General features: G+C 39.6%; 1 protein-coding gene across 2 annotated transcripts in view; it reads right to left on the reverse strand.

The window, feature by feature from the left end:
- Positions 1-22208, reverse strand: part of CUNH16orf45 (chromosome unknown C16orf45 homolog) — a 135998-nt gene extending 113790 nt beyond the window's left edge. For both annotated transcript variants that reach the window (XM_027839534.1, XM_027839535.1), the window contains exon 1: positions 22083-22208. In XM_027839534.1, the coding sequence (XP_027695335.1) occupies positions 22083-22188 (106 nt within the window). In that variant the 5' untranslated portion in view covers positions 22189-22208. The remainder of the gene's footprint in view (positions 1-22082) is intronic.
- Positions 22209-23467: the final 1259 nt, after the last annotated feature.

A 23467-nucleotide genomic window follows, 5' to 3' on the forward strand; every position in this document is an offset into this window, starting at 1 on the left:
CTATCTATCTATCTATCTATCTATCTATCTATCTATCTATCTATCTATCTATCTCTGTCAATATCCATCTATGTATATCTATTTAACTACCTATCTATCCATCCATCCATTCACCTCTGTCTATCTCTGTCCATATCTATCTATCTTTGACTTTAAACCTTCATCTCAAGGGAAGAAGACCAAAGAGAAAGGAGGTATGAAAGCCATCAGTACAGGTATCTTAGCATGGCAGGAAGATGTAAAGGAGTTGGAACAGCCCTTCATATAAACCAGTCTTCAAGAGAAATGTGAGGAAGAAAGATCTATGGAAAAAGGACACAGAGACTAGACAAGGAGCACTACACAAAGAAGAGACCTTAATTTGCTCCAAATAGCAAACACTGGGAGAAGTAGCCAACCCCAATAGCCCCAATGCCAATTATATAAATACATTGGCAATTTTCTTTTTTTTTTTAAGGCAATTGGGGTTAAGTGACTTACCCAGGGTCACACAGCTAGTAAGTGTCAAGCGTTTGGTCTGAGGCCAGATTTGAACTCAGGTCCTCCTGACTCCTGGGCTGGTGCTCTACATTGGCAATTTTCAAGGGGTGGGAGGGAGGAAGAGAATTTGGAATGCAAATTTTTTAAAATGAAGGTTAAAAATTTTTTTACATGTAATTAGGAAATACTTAACAAAATAAAAATATGCTAAAAATTAAATAAATACATTGGTAATCACTGAGGGAAAACGACCTAGCAGGTGTGTATCAATTCCCTCTAGATAGAGAAGCCAAATCACATAACATCATGGAGGGGAAGGGGCATCTTAGAAAAGCAGAATACATAACATAATCAGGAAATCAGTGACTAGCACAGTGCCTGACAGAGAGCAGGTACTTAATAAATTATTGTTGACTCATTTTTTCTTTTATGATTCTTTTACAAGGTATGAATCTGGGTAGGGAAGAGAAGAGATTAGAAATAAAGGTGATTTAGGAATAAAATTCCTTAAAAGAAACTTATTCAATTTAAATGTGTGTGTGTGTGTGTGTGTGTGTGTGTGTGTGTGTGTAAGGCACTATGAACAGGCTCTGGGGACACAAAGACAATACTAAAAATGGTCGCTGCCTTCATGCTTACATTTTACTTGGGAGATATAACATTTAAAGAGATAAGTAAATACAAGATAATATGAGGAAATAGAAAGCACTAGTAAGTAGGAAGTTCAGGACAGGCTTCCTTGAGGAGGTAGTATCTGAATTGAGCCCTGAAGGAAGCCAAGCTTTCCAAGAGGTAGAGGCATCTTTCAGTCACAAGGTCAAGGACAGCTCTGTCCTTTGGGACACTTTCTTATCTCCTTAATTCTCTCTCAACACTCTTGCGTCAAAAGTCATGGGACCCTGGCAGTCAAGGGTCATAGGACCCTGACACAAGTTGACATTCACTGGGTACCACAGTTCACTATTATCTAGACATTTCTTCATCTGGTCCAGAAGATGTCATGAGAAAATTTGTCAAATGAAACACTAAAATCCAGACATACAATGCCTATAACATCTGTTCTATCAGTATAGTAATCCCATCAAAAAAAGGAAATAAGGTTGGTTAGGTATGGTGTTGCTAAGTTGTTTCAGTCATGTGCAATTCTTCATGACCCTACTTGGGGTTTTCTTGGTAAAGATACTGGAGTGGTTTGCCATTCCTTTTCCAACTCATTTTACAGATGAGGAAACTGAGGCAAACAGGGTTGAGTGACTTGCCCAGAGTCACACAGCTAGTAAGCATCTGAGACCAGATTTGAACTCAAGAAGATAAGTCTTCCTGATTCCAGACCCACTGCTCTATCAACTGAGCCACATAGCTGCACCTGATTTAGTATGAGTTGATCTCAATGAACACACTGATAGCAAGTGATAACCACTTCTAATTCTCCATGCTCACAAACGAACTGTATAGTAATTATAACTAAATAAATATTAACTCTATATAAAGTATATATATGTATATTTGTATATAAATTATATAAACTATATTAGTTAGAGAACTAGGCCTGGAGTAAGGAAGACTTGAGTTCAAATCTAGCATCAGATACTTACAAGCTGTGTGATTCTGGGCAAGTCACTGAAATGCTCTATGACTCAGTTTACTTATCTATAAAATTGACATGATAATAGCACCTACCCCCCCAAGGATGTTGTGAGGATAAAATGACATAATATTTGTAATAGTGCTTTGCAAACTTCAAAGTGCTAAATAAATTCTAGCTATTATTACTAGGATTTTGACAAGGATGGATGTTAAATTAAATTGTCTACACCTTTTTACTACTTTTGAAAATTGGGATATTTGACTGTTCCCAGTTTTCTGGTACCTTTTCAGGTCCCTACTATTCCTCCACCATTACTGACAAGAGTTCAAAGATCTTCACTGCAAGTTTTTTCTGTGTCCTGAGATAGATATATATATATAGATATATATATATATGTATGTATATATATATATATATATATATATATATATAATTCATCCAAGCCAGGAAAACTCATTTAGAGCAGCAAAATGTTTCTATTCCTCACCTATCTTGGGCTTCCACTTTGTGTGAAGCATGCTTCTTTAACCTTTTCCACCCTGAAATTAATGATGATAACTAATCTTTATATCATTAGGGTTTGCAAAAAGCACTTTACATATGTTATCTCAATTAGTTCTCAAAGAAAACTCTAGGGGACAGGTAGGTGGCAGCTAGGCGGGGCAGTAGATAGAGTACCACCAGCTCTGGAGTCAGGGGGACCTGAGTTCAAATCCGGCCTCAGACACATAACACTCACTAGCTGTGTGACTTTGGGCAAGTCACTTAACCCTATTGCCTAGTGGAAAAAAAAGAAAAAGAGAAAGAAAACCCTGTAAGATAGGTCTCTATTTTACAGATGAGTAAATTGAGACTGAGAGAGGTTGGGTAATTTGCCTAGGGTCACATACTGAGGCAGGGCTTGAACTCTTAGTCCAGTACTGTCTGCACTGGGCTATCTAGCTACCTCTAAGTTCATTGTCCCTGATAGAAACAATAATCATTTAACCTCTCTAGACTGCAGTTTCTTCATCTATAAACGAAGGGGTTGGACTAGAGTAGCTCTAAGGTCCTTTACACTTCTCAAATTTGGTAACACACATACATCTCACCTCCACCCCCACCCCAATCCAAAATTAGGAAGAGGAGCTCAATTTTGAATGCTTACTTAGAAAGAAGCAGGAATGAGGCAGGACCAAGATGGCGGAAGAGCCAGAAACAGGATAGTGGCCTCTACCTCACCACCCCACCCTCACAAAAAACTTCGCTCAAACAGATCTAGAAAATGCACCAGGTTGAATCCTGATGGGCAGATCCAAGAAAAAGTTACTGTGAGTCATTTTTCCAGGCATAGGGAGTCAGACAGGAAGGTGTGCAAACCCTGAGCACGGTGTGATGGTGTCTGGCCAGGAACTTAGCTACCTGTGTTCCCAGGGAGAAGCTGTGCATCAGGGCCACAGGAGGTCCCAGATCCATACCAGGGTACCACAGTGGGGGCCAACTGATCGCATTGCTGCATGCTACTCAGATATAGGGCAAACTGAGGGGACTTTAGCCCAATGGGAGTGTTCTTGGGTATGGAGAAGAAAAAGACCCTGGGCTGTGTAGAGGGAGTGGAGCAGGAAAAGGAGCAAGCAGCAGCAGTGTGGCTCGGATCCCAGGAGAAGAAGTCCACTCTGAAGCCTTCAGAGGAATAACCAGGGCAGAAATCCCAGACCAGAAATCTGACATTCTGAACCAACAGAACTTCTCAGGTGGCCAACAGTGACCCAGTCCAGCTATAGTCTGTTATTGTTCAGACCTGGGTCCAGGTCAGGAATGTGCAGAGCCCAGACCAGGAGGTCAGAGATATCTGACTTTGCCCTGGGTCAGACAAGGCACATCTCTTGAGAACTAGAGGGCAAAGTGGAAATAGGAAGAATTCACAGGTCACCTCCTGAAAGAAACCGCAAAATGAAAATGTCCAAAATCCAGAGTATCTAGCACAATGAAAAAATACTGCAAGCAGCCAGAAAGAAACACAAGTGGTTCTGTTTTGTGGAATGGTGTGTAATCATAATTTTTCACTCTTCTCCTTGTATGCCCTCCTCCTCCTTTCTCCTACCGAGCCCTATCATGGCCTCTTGTGCCCCTCAACTTGACTGGGAACCCATTGTTGATGACTATGGACATTTTCCCAAAGTGCTTTGGAGAATGGAATATCCTGATTACCTTCTGTATGTCCCAGTGAAGTAGGGGAAGCTTCATTAAACTTATTAATTGTTTTTCTTTAAATTCTGAATCATTACTGTTTCCCTTAACCTTACCCAAGGAATTCCTATAACAGAGGAGACAGGGTAGGGAAGATCCCCCTAAGATTTCATCCCTTCAGGGGTAGCTAGGTGGCACAGTGGATAGAGCACCAGCCCTGAATACAGGAAAACCTGAGTTCAAATTTGACCTCAGACACTTGACACTTACTGGCTGTGTGACCCTGGGCAAGTCACTTCACCCCATTGCCTAGCCAAAAAAAAAAATTTCATCCCCTCCTCCCCTATATCACCAGTTTTGATCTCTCTCCCAAATTTCCACCTTGTTGTTGGACATTTTCTATTTGAATATCTTGCTATGAAGCAGGGGATATTAGCCTTTTTTGGTATCATGTCTTTGGCAGTCTAGTGAAGCCCCTTCTCAGAGAAATGTTTTTAAATGCATTAGACAAAATACATAGGAATACAAATGAAACCAGTTATTCTGAAATACAATTATATGGTAAAAAACAAAAAATGTTTTTTTTTAAGTTCACAGACTCCAGGTTAAAAATTTCTGCTATCAAGGCAAGCAGACATAATGGATAGATAATAGCTGAGTTAAAATACTGAGCTATATTCTGATTGGTACAAATAGTTAATCCCCCTAAAGTGGTCACATATATTCAGATTAACAGGAAGTTATAAATATGTAAAATATGGTCACTGACCCAGTGTCAATATGAGGTGTGGTTGCAAAATAACTCTGTTCTACGATGCTGAGCAAGTCACTTAATATCTGCATGCCTCATGCAACTCCCTAGTACTTGTGTGCAAAGTTGTGGATGTTAGAGGGAGTTTTTAGACTAACAAAATCGTTGATCTTTTATATGTTGGTATGTCTTATAACCTTAAATTTTACATATCTACAACCAGAGTCCTCATATTTTCCCCTTGAACCAGTTTCTCCTGTCTTCTCTATTTTCTGTTAATACCATTATTCTCATTCTCACCATTTTCCTTACCTGGAATCCTTTCTCCTTCTCCATCTATGTACTTCCTACCAATTCCTCAAGATACAGGTATTAGTCCTCCAAAAGGTAGCCTTCTCAGACCCCTCCAACTCTCAGTGAGGTCTCTCCCCACTCTGAGTTCCTCTAGGGCTTACCATCTGTGTATATTCATGACACTTCATCATATCTGCCTTGTGACAACTCATATACTGCTATATTGAACTACCATTTATCTCTCATCTCGTCATTTATCTTTCCTTGTGTTATATCTTGTTTCTCCATCCAGACCCAGGGTTCTTAACCTTTTTTGTGTCATGGATTCTTTCATGATCTCTTCTCAGAACAATGTTTTTAAAGGCAGGGGAAAAAAATACACAGGATTACAAAGAATACAAATTATACTGAAAAAGTTATTAAATTATTTTTTTAAAAAAAATTCATGGAACCCAGATCAAGAACTCCTTATGTAGTTTGTAAATTCCTGAAAGGCAAGAGCCATGCCTTGAATTTGGCTTCCTTCATAGAATCTTGGATTGTCATGTCTTGCACATAATGGGCACTCAGCAAAAGCTGGCTAGGTGCATGGATACAGAGATACACAATGAAAGACCAATGCCATAGTGAAGGGGGAGGAGGAAAAAAATCCCCAAAAGAACAAAAACAGGTTGCCTGAGCTTTGTGCCAGGTGGCAAAGAGAAGTATTTGACTGCTCCTTGGAAAATAACCTCCATGCCTTCAGGATCTGGAACAGATCTGGCTTTCTGGAACAGAACTCAGACAACCCTAGCATCTGCTGAGCTGCTCTTTAGGATTTGCATCCATTTGCATAAGATTTTAAAGTCAGAATGGGAGGAAATTTGCCCTGTGTTATATATGTTTGAGCAAGGAGAAGCAGAGATTCTAGGGTGGGTGCCAGGACAAAGTCTGCAAAAATGTATTGCAAATATGGAGTGGGTGACATTCGCACTCTGAGGTGCTGGTTGTGAAAGGAAAAGAAAATTAAGCAGTTTTACCCCCTACCCTGAACAAACCAATGACCACTTTTCAGTTCCCTTTGCAAAGAACTTATCATTTGGAGAAGGGCTTGGATGAGTCTCTGATTTGCCCTAACTCTGATTATTATTCTCACTGTCCCAGGTTTATCTCAAGAATCAGAACCAAGGAGAGCAATGAGTTTCCAATTACCAACCCAAGGACTGCCAGGAGGAATCTGTATTTACAAAGATTTTGTGAAAATGTTCAGTGGTGGCAGGGCTCAGAAAATTCATCACCTACTAAGATGAAATTAACAACATTAGCTGTCTTTGCCTGTTCTATGTCTAACTCAAGTGAGATTTTGATTAACTTTGGGAGATCATATGCATTGAACACAGATAGGTGTTTACATAGCACATTATAAACACATCTGAACTGAAAAGTTGTAAGTTCACTTGAGAGAGCAGGAGAACAAGGATGCTGATCTGACCCCAGAAATCAGGCACAAGTTTGTCTATATTAGGCTAACAGAAACTCTGTTGTGACTGCCTTGATTGATGTTTTAGTATCATATAAAATATTTGCAAATGATTATAAAGCACAATTTAGTTACAATGAACACTGGGGCCCTAACCTTTATGGATTAACTGTTCACCCATCAGTTTAACCCACCAAACTTGATTTGACATTTTCAAGGTTCATCCCATTTCTTGTCAGCAAATGCTATTTTCTGTCTGAATTTTTTTGTTGGCTTTTAGCCACGATGGTAGAAAGATTGGGGGGGGGGGCCGCGGGGGAGGTAGCCATCCTGATTTGAGTCTCTGGTGAGCTTAAGAGAACCTATTTAATTCCCTGGAATATTTTTTGTTATCATTTCAAATCTGTACTGATTCTTTGGCTATTTTAGAAGGAACTAAAGATAAAATGAGTTGTAAATAACAAAAATCATTGCAATTTTCCAATTTGGAATTTTAGGAATCCAAATGAACTGAAACAGCAAATTCCCACCCCTGTGCTACACGGCTGTATATTTATATAATTCTGCTTAATTTTTCCTGTGCTCCTTGGCCTTTATTACACATCTGGTGGTTCCAACGTTTATTTAAAGCCAATGCAGTATGAAGAGATGCCAATTTCTTTACTAAAAAACCCTGTGTTATCTTGAGAAAATCACTTAGCTTCTCTAGATCTAGGTGGCATAGTGTATAGAAAGTTGGAATTGGAGTCTGAAGACCTGAGTCTGAATCCTATCTCAGACGCCTACTAACTGTGTGACCTTAGACAAACCTTTTAACCTTTCTGTGTCTTAATTTCCTCATTTGTAAAATGCAGGAGTTGGATTCAAGGTCTTCTAAGGTCTGAATCTATGATGCTATGATCATATGATCTGTAAAATTAGGATATTAGTCTAGATGAGCAATGAAGTCCTTTCTAACTGTATGATCTTTGACCTCACATAAAGGACAGTGATCATCTCCTGCTTGAAGAGCTATCCTAGTTTAACCTGTATATTTTTTATATTTAACCTTTATATGTCTGATGGTGATTCTTTCTTTAAAATCTCAATTCCACTGCTACTATCCTAGTCTACACTTTGTTTTATGCCTAAATCATTAAAAAGTGCTTCTTTGAATAGAATGTTAAGCAGCAAAGAAGAAAGAGTAGGAGGAAATTGTACAGTCCAGCTCTCCTCTACTCCAGCAGAGATCTATGAAGAGTGCCAGACTGATGAGACTGAATAATAATCAGGAAATCCAAGGAGAAACCACAGGGGGTCAGTTTTTCCTAATCCAAGATCATGATCACAAGCAAGTGACCAGGGTAGGAAGTTCAGAATAGGGATGGGCTGGTATTTCTGTTGATCTGATCCCAGAACAGGAATAGGATTCAACTTGCAGGTACAACAAGGCAGAGGTGGGATGGCAACTCCATTACTCTGTACCTGTAGAACCTTTCAGCTAGGGAGCAAGAGAGGGGCCGGTACCTATCTACTGGAGTCCAAACCAGAAGGTGAGCCTGAAGTTGTGTTTCTCAGACTAAAACCAGAGTCCAGAGCCTACAAAGGTCAAACAAGAAAGGCAACAATCATTCCATGACCTAGATAAGAGCTAGAACAAACTGAAAATTTTCAGTTTCCTAGCCTGAGCTGTCCCCAGCATCCATGAAGAACACAGCTCTTGATTACCTGGAGAATACAGAGGCCAGACCCCAGATAATGCAGACTAGGATCATACAGAATTCCAATGTTCCCTCCAGAAGTGCCCAGAGCATGACCCCAATACAAAGTTTCAATTCAAAAGGCTAGAAGGCTAGAAGAATAAGTAAATAAAAAAGAAAGTGATAATAAAGAGCTTTTTTGGAGACTGGTCTAAATCCAGAAGAAAAAAACAACTCTCAAATTCCTACAAGCAAAGCCTAAAAAACAAAAAACAAAAACAAAACAAAAAAAACCAATTTTACTTCAAAGTCAACTAGAATTTCTGGAAGAAAGGAAGTAAGAGATTTTCTGAAGAGTTAAAAAGTATATTAAAAATTAAATGAGAGCTCTAGAGGAAAGAATTAGAAAAGAAATGAGAGTGCTACAGTGGAGGTGTTAAATATGCAAACTCTGGGCTGTATGCTTATGACTCACAACACTCCTGAGTGATACCCAACCTAATTGGGAAATATTTAACAAAATAAAAATGACAATACAACAAAACAGATAATATTAGTATGTGGTTTCCTAGATCAATACATGGCTGAGACAGATGATTCTGTGGGGTTTAGTGGCCCATGTTCCTATTTGAGTCTGACACCATTGTTCTAGAACACAGATTTGAGAAGAGAATTAACAGCTTAGTACGAGGGGTATAAAACTTTACCTAAGTAATAGCCTCCTTGAAAAGCAGTATGGACCAAAAAGAAATTAATGTCTCTATGAAACAACAAGAAATATTAAAACAAAGTTAAAAGACTGAAAAATAAGATGGAATGCTAGGGCTTCAAGAGACCTTAGGGATATTCTAGTTCAACCATTTTACTTTATGAATAAGGAAACTGAGATCCATACTTGGCCAAAGTCAAGTATTTATAGGGCAAAAAAAACAAAAACAAACAAACCTAAGTCTTCTGACTCCTTGTCTAGGGCTTTTTCACCAAGCCATGGCACTTAGCATTTATCCATAGCATTTTCCTTATTGCTAATATCTGCTCCCAAAAATCCACCCTGCATTCTTTTGCCAGAACATTCTTTTGTTTTTGTTTTTTTCCCACTCAACACTGTTTTATTTTTTCCAATTACATGTAAAGATAGTTTTCAACATTCATTTTTATAAGATTTTGAATTCCAAATTTTTTCTCCCTCCCTCCTTTCCCTCTTCCCTCCTGAAGACGGCAAGCAATCTGATATAGGTTATACATGTATAATCATATTAAACATATTTCCACATTAGTTATGTTGTGAAAGAATCAATACAAAAGGGAAAAAACATGAGAAAGGAAAAACAACCCAAAAGTGAAAACAGTATGCTTTGATCTGCATTCAGACTCCACAGTTCTTTCTCTGGATATGGATAGCATTTTCCATCACAGAGTATTCTCAAAACACCATTTCCTTAATGTCACTCTTCCACTCAAAAACTTTACAATGCCTCCCTATTGACTGCTACATCAGACTCAAACTCCTTTGCCATGTTTTCAAAACCCTTCATAATTTAACTGAACCCTATTCATTGGACCTGGTTTCCCACCACTCCTTAGCATTTAGCTTCTGTCCCAGTCCAAGTGGTCTCTTCACTATCTCAAGCACATGCTACATTTTTTCTCACTTCATTTTTCTGCTGATGTTATTTAACCCACCTGAATGCCCATTTTCCTTTTTGCCTTTTCACCAAACCAAATCCTATCCATCCTTCAAAGCTCAATTCAAGTTCTGATCCATTGTCTTTTTTTAACTACTCCAGCTCATATAATTTTGTACTTAATAGTTTCCTATTGCTTATATAACAGTTTCATCCCCTAGATGGATCGCAAGCTTTTTGAGGTTGAAGATAATTATATTTCTCTAGGTTCCCCCATAGTTCATAAAAAAAATAGTAAGGGGATCATGGACACTCAATAAATAATTATTGAATGACTGATAAATTTATGGAAGAGTAAAAGGGATGATTTCACAAATCTGTATCTTCACTTTTGTTCTCATAAGTACCACTCACCTGAGGGTCTTACTTCCCTGGACTATTAAAATAACCCATTTTCTCCTCTTTTTAATCATTCAATTCATTCAGACAAACATTTATTTAAGTACAAATTATATGCAGCACACTGTACCACGTAATGAGGGAGATAGTTTATTTAACATGTGTCTCCTGCCCTCATAGAGCTTATAATCCAGTAAGGAACCATGACACATATTTTTTAAAAATACATGCAAAACAAAATGTGAGGCTTAATAAGGAAAGCTTCATGGGGGAGATAATGTTCATCCTATATCATTTCTAAATTAATCATCCCCAAATACACCTCTGATCATGCCATTCCTCCACTCAAAAACCTTCAGTGCTTGCTTTTTACTTATCAAATAAACTCTAAATTCATTATGTTGTCATTCAAAGCCTTTTGGACAACCTGGACCAGATCTACATTTTCTGTCTTATCTCAAATTATTCCCCATCATGTACTCCATGCTCTAGTCAGTTAATTTTATCTTCTGAGCATGTCCTCTATTTGTCTGTTTTCCAGCCTTTGCTGGAAATATGTCCTTTACATGGCATATGTCATGCTTGGAATGCCTTCTCTGCCATCCCCAACTATCCAAAACCTCCTACGATAAGCCCTTCAAGGTTTAGCTCAAATGTCACCTCCTCAATATAGTCTCTCTACGTTGAGACATGCTAGTTATCACATCCTCTTCTGAACTCTCATATATCACTTTAACTTTCTTTTCCATGTTTTAATGAATTACTAATTTCATCAATGTGGGGCATTCCCTCATACAGTACAAATTGCAACTTTCCCATATCTTCTGTTCCTGTGGGATTCTTGTCTATATCTTCCTAAAAATCCTCCACATGGGGTCCAGCTATCATGTCAAGTTCTTCATTTAGATCTCATGAAATTGTATAGGTGCCAAGGGACATTCTCTCAATCAGTTATTCTTTACTCTTGCTACATGACTGGTTCACCTGCTTCCTCAGTCAATCAATTAATGTTTATTAAGTACCTACTATGTGCTAGCCACCATGCTAAGTGCTGAATCACATATCACTATCTTTTCTAGGGCTTTTCCCACACAATTCTTTGTCAGTAATATGCTGCATCCTATGCACTCCTATCATGTGCCTCTCCAGTGACCGTTAGGTGACTCTCAACTTTAATTCTTCAGAGACTTAGGTAGTCCATGCAGCCATACAGTGTCACTAGAAGAATATTGATATTAAATAGGTGAATCTTTGTCTCAGAAAAAACTTAGGATCATGAAAAACAATGGGCAGTTTCCCTAAATCAATCCATCCCATTCTTCTCCTGTTCAGTCTTAGACCCAGTTCATTGTCCATCTAGAGTGCCCATAAGAGATTATATGTATTGATGGATCTACTTCTATGGGTTTTCTATGGGTTTGCCTGAGTAGATAGTTAACCCAAATGCTTTTGGAGAATTATGGATTTCATTTAGAAAGATCTGCAATGTTCCTGGGTTTGATGTATTCGGGACAATGTCATTTGCAAACCGGAATATTCAAAAGACTTCATCGTCCATAAGAAATTCGTCTTTCATTTGGACTTTGCATTGGGCATCCTCTGTGGTAGTGGCAAATACTTTCAGTGAGCAAAGCTCGCTCTCTCTCTCTCTTTAGTGCCTAATTTGATATTAAACATAAGAAAGTCAAGAAGTTATCACTGTTATATTTTTCAGGGACTCTTGTATGATTCTGACATATTCATGGTCAGTATTTTATTCTAGAAGATCCTTTGGGTCTATGTTTTGCTCTAGGATGATAATGTCCAAATGTTATGACTTCACTTTTCTAAGGTTTACTGTGAAAATCTTTCCAGATCTTTTCCATTTTGGTCTGTTCATTGACCTCCTTTCAATTTCATCCTTAAATACCCATGGGATGATCTGGCTTTCTCTCACCAAGTTTTCTGAAACTTGTTTTAGCCTTAAATGTTTTATGAAGCAATATTGCTCAAAACCTTCCACTGCCTTCCCCCTTAAGATATTAAAAATGAATTTATATTCTAAACCAGAGGTTGGCAAACTATGACCCAAGGACCAAATCCAGCTTGCTGCCTGTTTTTGTATAGCCTGCAAACTAAAAATAGTTTTGTGGGTTTTTTTTTTTACTTTTTTTTAAGACAAGGACATATATTTGGGGGAAAAGGGTGAGATTCTTCAACCACTGGAGGGAAGGACTCTGGGGATCCTGAGGATGGCTGGGGATGTCAGGCATGTTGCCATCATCTTGAATGAGAACAGGGTAGTTGTAAGGAACAGCTCTTTTGATCATGCCTGTGTACTTGGTATAAGGGCTTATAGGAGGTATGAGCAGAGCCATGGTGCCAATGGTGAAGGACATAGTCAGCATAGGCTCCTTGCCCCAGGCTCCCTTCAAGAACCAGCTTAGTCTGACCGCCGTGTTGGTCACTTCTCCACTTTTTACATTTTTAAATACTGTATTTAAAAGTATTTGTATAACTTGCAGGCTAAGAATGTTTTTTATGTTTTATCATAAGATATTTCAGAATATAAAAACATTCTTAGCTCAGGGCCGTACAAAAGCAGGCAGCTGGCAGATTTGGCCCACGGACTGTAGTTTGCCAACCTCTGTTCTAAACCATTGTTGTTACATTTCTTTTTCTTTCCATTTGGCAAAGAGATCAACTGTTTGATGACTGAGGTCTTTCAGTCATCTCACTGGGACAACTCATTTACAGCAGTTAAGCTTGCTTAGGAAAAAGGTAGTAGTCCATGTCAATGTCTGTTCTTTTATCTATTCCTCATTTTCCATATCAATTGCTTATTTAAATTGGCCAGACTGAAGATGTTTCAAATGTCTCTTACCTCATTTCAGTTTTCATTCTTTTTCCTAATTGGTAGTGATTGTAATCTCTGCTCTATTAAGTTAACAGACCCACTGTATATAGACAGCTGATTTGGAAATGACTCTCACAGCAATAACTAGTTGTTTTCTATCTATTAAATATAAAACTCTCCTCTCTAATGTATTCTTCATTATGTACAGGTTTGAAGTTTCTGGGTATACAACTTCTTAGACTTTCTTGTTCATAACTTTTTTCCCTGTTTACTTCTATGCTTACCTTTGCATTAAATTAATCTAACTACATGCCAATTTAATTTGGAGGGTCTTATCAAGGAGACAGAATCTCTGTGTTTCCTCTTCCTCTGCAACAGATGTTGGCACATAAGCTGCAATTAACTTCATGATAGTCTTTTTGCAAATACTTATCATGAGCACTCATTTCCAGGTGAACAGGTGTCCTGTTACACCTGTGATGTTTCTTGTTACCTTCAGATATACAATAAAACCAATTTGCCAACTCCTTTATTTGCCTCTCCAAAGGTACCTGAGAGCCAGCAACCTTCCATCTAACTTCAACTTTCTTTTGTCCTCTGGTTTCATTTAGACCCAGAATGTCAGGATTCTGTGATTTACTCCCTCTGGTTATAGCATATCCAAGTGGTCCCTGGTCCCTGGTCAAGGATCTACCAGTAAGAATGACAACAGCTAAGTTAATGTTTATAGATGGTCTAAAAATTATGTTTCTTAACACTCTTGCCCTTCTTTTCTATCTTTGTGCCACTAGGCTCATTGTTTGGGTTCTGATGGCTCAGAGTCAGTATAAATAGCAATTTTCCTGTTTTGGCCAGAAACCCCTAGGGTCTTCCCCACCCAGATTGATTTTTTTTTTTTTTGGCTAGGTAAAAGAGGCCATTCTTTGCCTCATCTTTACATAGTCTTAATTACTAAATGGGCTTTGCCTCAATCAAACTGAGACCTTAAGAAGGACAAGGTCTCCCACTGCATCCAAGGTCATCTCTAGTCATCCTGATCTATATCTTGCCCCTGGACTCAGATGGATCCTGAAGAGAGAGTGAGGCTGGTGACTTTGTACAGCCCTGCCTCACTTAAATCCAATTCACTTGCAAGTGTTGACATCACCTTCCTGATATCATTGGTCCTCTTCTAGAAGGAAAGACAAACAACAGCAGTCCAAAGGGGCTGCATAGGACTGGAAGCCATTTTGTATTCTCTTTTGTTTCACGGGTTGCCAAGGCCAAAGAATTCAGCACTAAGAGGCCAGCATCTCAGCAATGAGCCACACTGTCCTTAGTCAGGCTGGTCCTTGAAAAGGCAACATATCCTGTTGCTAGGACACTACTTGAAGCCTTTCCAGCATGGAAGAACCTGGCAAAGCTTTTGTTCTGCTGGCAGTGCCTTCATGAACCGAGGATCACCTCCAAACTACAATAAGGCATTGCAGTAGGACTTTGTCATGTTGTACAGTGAGAAAAGCACAGGCTATGGAGTTAGAGGACCTGGGTTCAAATCCTACTGTTTACTATTTTTGTTTACTATTTGTATGATAATGAGCAAGTCACTTAAACTTCGTTTAAGAGGGTCTGAGTTTCCTTATCTATAAAATGAGGGTATTAGCCTGACTGGCCTTTGGGTCCCTTCCAACTCTAGATTTATGACCCTATGACTTATAGTTGTAATTCATATGTATCATATTGTAACTACTTACTTCAAATGTCTCCATTCCTTGACTGAAAACTCTTTCAGGGCAGGGTCTATCTCTTATTTCTCTTTGTGGTTTCCTTAGCAATGAGCACAGTTTTGCACATATTAGGCACTTTATATGTTTTGTCGAATAAATGAATTTTCATTTGGGAAATAAGATTGAAATGACCCATAAGACAATAAGTTACTTGACAGTGGCCTCTCATTATAATTTTTTTCTCTTTTCCATGAGAGGTTCAAACTCTTCCCTTTAAGAGAGATGCTTCTAACTCTTCTGCTGAGAGGCAGCGGGGTGGCTCAGTTGATAGAAAGAATCAATAAGACTTAAGTTCAAATCTAGCCTCAGACCCTTACTAGCTGTGTGACTCTGGACAAATCACTTACCTGGTGCCTGGCTCAGTTTCCTCATCTGTGAAATGGAAATGATAACAGCATTTACCCACCAGGGTTGTTATGAGGATCAAATGAGATAACATTTGTAAAGTGCTTAGCACAGTGACTAGAACACTGTAGGCATTTAATAAATGCCTGTTTCTTTCCTTACTTTTTTTTTTTTTTGGTGAGGCAATTGGGGTTAAGTGATTTACCCAGAGTCACACAGCTAGCGAGTGTTACGTCTCTGAGGCCAAATTTGAACTCAGGTCCGCCTGACTCCAAGGCTGGTACTCTCCATCCACTGCGCCACCTAGCGGCCCCTCTTTCCTTACTTCTACAGCTAGATTTATTCTGATGCTTTTCTTCTCCCACTCCAATCTATGGCAATTTAACTCTGAGTTACACAAGTGAAGATCTCAGGTTTATCAGAAACCAGATAGGACAGGCAAGAAGATTAATAAATCAGACAATGATATTCATCCATAAGAATCAAGGCAGGGGGAACCAACTTTGCAAATCCACATCCATATTTTATGAATGAATGAATGAAAAAGCATTTATAAAGCACTTACTATTTGCAAAACACTATGCTAAGCCCCGAGAATGCAAATAAAAATAATAATAGCTAACATACAGTAATGCTTTATGGTTTGCAAAGATAATTCCTGCTTTCAAGGAGATCACATTACAATGGGAAACATAACATATATAGGATCAGTTGCAAGTCAGATGGAAAAGTCCAGTGGTCCTCAGAGGATAGTGGCAAAGCAGATGGCAATGCATATATCTTTAGTGCCATTTATATCCCCTATTTGACAATGCCAAAGACTCTGGTGTTAAGAACTTTCTTTCTTGGATGTTCAGTAGCTATGGCTTCTGAAGAGCCTGGGGCTACAACACCTGCAGAGGAATTTGCTAGGTGCATTTCCATAAATGTTGCTCCCCTATGCCAAGGAGGGCTTGGCAGGGTCAGTGATCTGGGCAGCTGTGCTATTCCTGGACTCTTTGGCTTACCTGCCCATTGTTGGCAGCTGGTTGGCAGTTTGTGGTTATAAGGATGTCAGTCCCTTCTCCATAAGGGTTGGACCCCTCTATGATGGTTACAGGGGCTGGACTCAAAGCAGGGTTAGTGGTTTAAGGGTACTGCTATTCACAGGGCTCTTGGGTGCAGGGTCCTGGGCTATCTCTGAGTCTTAATGGCAGTAGTCAAGATGGCATCAATAGTCTGACCCACCAGGCACATACCACTTCTCTCTCCCTTATGATTCCTTGCTGTTCCAGCTAGCTTGGCCCACCTGCTTGCTTCCCTTGTTTATATGTTTATATGGTAATTACAATAATTGAGGGGGGTTTCATATTATATTACAGCAGCCTTTTTTTTTTTTACTTGCGCATCCCATGACCCCTGAATATAGGGGAAGCATGTCTAAAAATAATTTGCTACCTGGAACACAAACACATAATCTTGGATTTTGGTTCCTTCATGCCTCAGTTGAACTCTGCAAGAAGGTATAATCTGAGTGCAGATGCTTGAGATGGGAGAATAGAAGTTGGACATTCTTGCACATAGTCGGTACTTAATATGTCTGTTGAACTGAATTGATCTTCCTCTTTTCCTATGAACCTCCAATGCACTGAGACTATTATTATCTACTTCTTTGTGTGACTGTTAATAAATAGCCAAAAACCTTTTGGGGCCTTTTGGAGCAGTGTTTTGGAGAGAATAAAATAAAAGAGATTCCCTGTCTGTGCTAAGCTTCAATTTGTCAGACCTGTCCTACCAGCAGACAGTATACCTGAGTGAAAAAGACAGACGTTGTTTTCTGTGATACGAGAACCAACAGATATGGATTTCATCCGGTGAAGAGGAAAAGTCAGAGCAGACAACTTGCATACTCTAGGGCAATAAAAATTCTTCCTTGTCCTGGAACCAAGGCGATGTAGCAGGGAGAACACTGGGCTTGGAGTCAGGAAGACCAGAGTTCAAATCCAACCTGAGATACTTTTATTAGACTGTATGACCCAGGGCAAGTCACTTACTCTTTCTTAGTCTCAGTGTTCTCACCTATAAAAAAAGGATAATAATAGCCCTTACCTTACAGGGTTATTGTGAAGATTAAATGTGATTACCTCTATATAGCGTTTTGGGAATATTAAAATATATAGACCTTTGAGTCTCATCTTCAGCTAGAAGCCTTTCCTAGTCCTCCTCAATCTTGGAGCCTTCCTCTTCCGGCCCCCCAAATTATCCCATCAATATCTTGTTTGTACATTTTTTGCAGGTTGTCTCTCCCATTAGACCGTGGGTTCCTTAAAGGCAGAGACTGTCTTTTGTCCCAATGCTTATTAGCACAGTATCTGGAACATAGTAGGCACTTAATAATTGTTTACTGACTGCCTGACTAAGAGCTCTATTTTGTAGTTCAGCGGTGTCTGACTCTTTGTGACCCGCACTTGGGGTTTTCTCGGCAAAGATACTAGCAGAGTTTGCCGTTTCCTTCTCTGGCCATTTTACTGGTGAAGAACTAAGGCAAACAGGGTTAAGTGACTTGCCCAAGGTCACACAGTTAGTAAGTGTCTGAGGTCAGATCTGAACTCAAGATGAGTCTTCCTGTTTCCAAGCCCAGTGCTCTATCTACTGCACCACCTAGCTGCCCCTGAAGAGCTCTAGAAATGCTCTCTACTATGGTCCTTTGAAATTTATGCTTGGCAGGAATGAGAACAAGGGGTTGTTTTTCTCCACCAGTTAACAAATGAGAATAAAACCCTAAGATCACTAAATAATCTGATTAAAGATTAAAATGTCTCCCTATTTATTAGATTTGCTGTTTAAAGTTAGGAACAGTCACACTAAGAAGTAAATAATGGCAAACAGTAAATTCTAGGTGCTTCCTAATTCAACAAACATTTTACTACATGCAAGGCGCTGTGCTGGATTAAAAAAACAAAAAACAAAAATAAAACATTCAATGCACATTCATCTTCTTTGTAACTCTACAATTATGTCCCCACAATAATTTCATAATATAGGTTGCCATTCCAGTGATGATGCAGAGATGAGAATCAAGTTTCTTCTATCTAAGTTCCTCCCTTTATCCACCAGTGAATATTCCACACTATTTCTATAGCCTTGACTCATTCTTTACATCCTGGGATCAGAGAATTTAAAGCTTGAAAGGGCCCTAAGATATCTTCAGATCCAACCCTCTTATTTTACAGATGAAGAACTGAGGCCTAGGGAGAGGAAATGATATACCCAAGGTCACACTGTTGGTAAGAATCAAACATGTACTTGAGTCAGCTCAAACCACCCCTGGAGAGTCGATTATTAAATTTTCAGTGTGGGCATTTATACCTAAGAAATCAGCAAATACTACAAATCAGGGCTTGATTTATTATTTTGTTGATTGTCTGCACTTAAGAAAATGATGGTGAAAGTGTTTATAATGCACATTAAGCTTAAAAGTGTGTCATGTGTACAATTCCCCCTCCCCTCAGAGGGTCCATTGTTAAACATTTATTAGAACACTGCTGTTAAGAACCCGGATCCTCTGACACCAAATCTGGGGCTCTTTCCACTATACCAGGAAGCTGAGGATGGCTTTACTGAATGGTTCAAAGATTTAATGAAACCCTCCTAATAAACTTGTGAAACAATTGCCTCACACACCCAAGAGTAACCAAACCATACCAAATCTTCATAGAAAATCTATTTTTAAAAGCCCTAGGTGTATATTAGGTTCTTTCCATCTTTACTATTTTGATTAACTTGAAATATTGTTCAGTTTGAGTCTAGAAGTGTTTCCTTGACTGGTGTCAGCAAATCACCAGTCATTCCACAAACTTGGGTCTTTAAACAAGAATCATGTTCTCCTTAGGTTGTGGGAAAATTTGTTGCATGAGCCTTCTACATTATTCTTGTCCTTTGCACACAGCATGCTCTTCCCCACCTCCATGCTTTCTCTGATGCTTTTCCACCCACCTGGAATGCCCTTCCCCCTCCTCTCCTTCTATCTAAATCCTACCCACTCTTAAAAGCCCAGTTCAAATCCAAAAGGATGGGTCTCAATAACGGAGGAAAGTGATTACAAGAAAGGTCAGGATTTTTTTTTTTAAACCAAAGCATTTTCCCTATGAAACTCTTTCCACAGATTCAAAGCAATTTCCTATGAGGAAAGTAGGGTTATTATTCCATTATACAGAAGAAGAGACTGGAATATGTAGAAGCTATGACTTGAAAATCTGGTCTAAAATCCTCAAATACTATTCTGCTCTATTCAATTAGATATTCGGCTTTTCATTATTATTTTTTTTTGCTAAAGGCATTTAATAAAAAAATTTTATATAATCCTACCTCCTCCCCCCAAAAAAAAATCAGCCCTCTGGTCTTTTTCTCTTTTATGTTATCTTTTAATTAAGCACATGCTTAGTGTTTAACAAAATAAATTTAAATATGTAGAGAATTCCATCAACAGAGAGCTCTTTCTCCTGTTAAAAGGCAAATGAATCACTACCTTGGGTCTACATTTCCATCACATTATGCAAATAAAAAAAGTACCTCAACATCAAATGTCAGATCCTTACATCAGCTTGATGTTCTTATTTTTGGAAACTGATCGTAACAGTAGTAACAATCATCATACTATATTAATCTATATTAATACATTTCATAGATCTTACATATGGTGGCGTAGATATAGAAAGGTGGGAAGGAGTCCCCAAAGATCTTCTTATTCTTATTTTTCTCTCAAACAGCTTTTATAATAGACTATCTAGCCAACAGTGTGAAACCCCAAAAGATAAAACTAACAGCTAGCAAACTAAGATTCCAAAGCTTGTCTTAAATCAATTTTTTAAGAAGTTTCGAAATTTGAGTAAAAAAAAATTCCCAACCTTGGATTTTAAGATAGCTGCAAAAACAGACCAGAGTCTGTGGGCAGAGTTCTAAAAAGCATGAGAATAGGTTTTGATTACTGCAAGGAAGACACATACAGGAATCTATCTAAAAAAGCTCTGAACAGCTTACAGCCTGTGACCTAAAAGATTAAGAAGTTCACAGGGCAAGAAAAGACTACAATAAGGTGATGGGAGTGATGACCACCAGTTCAATATTATTCCAGAGTACTATTGTGCAAAAAGAAAAAAGTCAGGTCATTTCTATGGATGCTGTTAAAAGTTTCATCTAAATTAACATTGGCTTATCCAAAACAATGTCTCTTGGGCCATAACATGGTAGGCTCCAAAAGCAGCCTCAAGCCGCCTCATGCTTGTGAAATTAACAAACAAATATCCTGGGAGTCTTTTCAGTCTAGTTTGAAGAAATGTTGATCCATTCAGTCCTGATCCCATAACAGATACTGCAACAAAACTATCACAGCAGAAATATTCAGTGGGAAAGAGAGTTTGACATTGGAATATTGGAAAGATGGAACCAGGAGGAAAAAAAGAAAAAGAGTTAAGATAGTCGAGTACCCTGTGCTATATTGTAAAACACTCCAGCAGTCCAAACATGGATTAACCTGTAGTCCTATTCAAGCTGAATACACCTGAATCAGAACACATTTGTGCCATTCTAAGAAGACTTTCTAGATCTCAATGATTGGAGAAGGGAAGAATGGGAAAACATAATTCGCTACTAGACAGAGATGATGCAAAGAGCACACACATTGGGACTGGAAGTTGCCCAAGAAAACCCTAACAAAAATTAAACCAAATATGTCATGTGTCCATGAAACCCCCATTTCTACCCCCAGTAGCTTGGAAATATATATGCCTGCTTTATGGCTGATTCTGAGAACGGTTATCTAGAGCAAAGGCAGGAATTTACAGGCTGAATGAGAAGGGGAGATGGCCTTTCACAACATCTGGTGAACAGCTGCATTAAGGCAAGCAATGTGAAGGGCACTTGGAGTCTCCTTAGGTTTTTGCAAGGAGGATTAGTGTCCCTGTTGCCCTCAGGAAGCACCCTCCTGCCTTTGGACTCTAAGGGCAGAAGTGTCAACTGTTGCATCTTTCAAAAAAATCCTTCATCTCTGGTAATATGCTTTTTGCACTGAAGACCTTAGAGATTGAGCAAACAGAGCCCATCTGTTATACAATGACAGCGTATACAAACCAAAATCTTTAGTTGAGCCAAGTGCCACCTCTCCCCACCAAATAGGTGAAGTAAGCATGTGTGCCTGGGGAGAAAGAAGGAATGCTGAGAATTTCACATGCACCCTCAACCAAGAAAACTGATCATGGACAACTGCTTCTTTGAGGAATGTAGGGTCCACTTGTTCTTATAGCATCAAGGTGGAAAAATCATCCTTCACCCCTAGTCTCTCCTCCTGCCTGCCTGCAACTGAGGAAGAGTGCCCACTTCAAGGACCATCAGAAAGCGACTGGACCAGGATTTTGAAAGCCCAAACCAGAGCCCAGGAATTGGTGTTCCCTCTCCATTTCCCACTGGGCTCTCTTCGCAAAGTCCCCTGACCAGAGGACACATAGGCTGAGAACCCAGCGGGAATGACGTGCCGGTCCCCCTTTGTTAGAAGCCTAAGCCCGCGCGGCGCTGCGCATCGCCCCCCTCAGCTAAAAGCACCGCCGCGGGGGCGCCTTCTTCAACCGGGCAGGGAACGGTCTCTAGCTTTTACCGCGCTCAAACAGCCACCAGCGTGATTGCAGGGCTGCTCCGCTCTCCCCGCCCGGGTACTCACTTCTCCCCAGTCCCTCCGCTTTCCACTCCGTCTCCTCCACGGCCCCATAGCGCCGCAGCGGCTTTTCAGCCTCCAGGTGGGCGGACAAGGATTGCTTTAACTCCATTGCCGGTTCCACTGGCGGGTCGATGGGTCTCCTTTACTCCATCCCCCCAGCGGGCTGCAAGGAGGGAGGTGGCTCCAGCCAGCAGCGTTTTAAGGGGCTGGGCGCCCGTGACGCTACTGCATCTCTTCCGCCGGCAGAGTCGGGGAGCGCCCGACTGGTACCCAGGAAGGGGAGGGATGCGGAGCACATGCGCAGTAGTGACTCGGAAAAGGTCTGGGGGCTGGGTTGCAAGCAGAGGGCCGGGAAATAACTCTGAGAACAACAGCAACAAAAACAGAGCAGTCAAGGGAAAATGAGCGAGACACTTGTCCCATGCTGTATCTCTCCCGGTGGATATCTTGAGGAAAGGTTAAAAGTGTCAGGGGTCTGTATGTGTTTTGTACGTGGTTGTGTCTGTGAGGGCCATACATCATCTGTAAACAGGCTGACCAGCCTTGTGTGGGATTCGTGAGCATGTCTGTGGACGATATATCCATCTTTGAGTGAATAATGCAAATGTGTCAGTGTTGGTGCTTGGACAAGGGTTTGGGGGAAGGTTGTGTTTCTGTGACTGTGCATTGTATACCTCTGCATGGTTTGTATCTTTGTGTATAACAGTGAAGCACTGATATTCTGTATGTATATGAACTAAAGGGAGAGATAAGGATATCATATCCTCAGATACAATAAAAGTAATTGGAAAGGCCTCTAGCTCCCCTTTGTGTGGAAATCTATGATCCTAAGCGCTTTCAAAAGTGTTAAGGGATGAATTACTTTCCAGAAATCCTGAATACCATTGTCAGTCACAAAATACAGTGATTTTAAGAATATAAAGCACATACATTTAAAAAAACAAACATCTGGATTATATCTGGTGTTTTGTATCCAATGGTCCTATTCTTTAGAGTATAATTATTTTAAGATGCACTAGGCAAACTATCTAATTTTGGAATCTTTGTAAAAAAACAAGATTTCAACCCTGCATCAAAAGAGAAAACACCTGTCCATTTGCACAGTTTCTGGGTGACAATAAGGAGATTTAAATAACTCTGAAAAAGTTCTGGAGTGACTTTTTACCCTTGGACTCACAACCTGGCTTAGTGCTTTGCTTCTCCTGAGAATGCCAATGATTCAGAAGGGATTCAAGATAATTATAAAAGGCCAGGTCAACAGAAGTACATATTCCCAGCTATGGAAGATTCTTAATCATATAATGATCTTCATTCTTATCTTCCATGAATTTACTGAATTGTTTTCTTAGTTAAGAGAAGAAACCTGTTAAACTGAAAATGTGCATAAG

The sequence above is a fragment of the Vombatus ursinus genome, unplaced genomic scaffold (assembly GCF_900497805.2).
Source record: "Vombatus ursinus unplaced genomic scaffold, bare-nosed wombat genome assembly UNPS02014832.1, whole genome shotgun sequence".
NCBI classification, from domain to species: Eukaryota; Metazoa; Chordata; class Mammalia; order Diprotodontia; family Vombatidae; genus Vombatus; species Vombatus ursinus.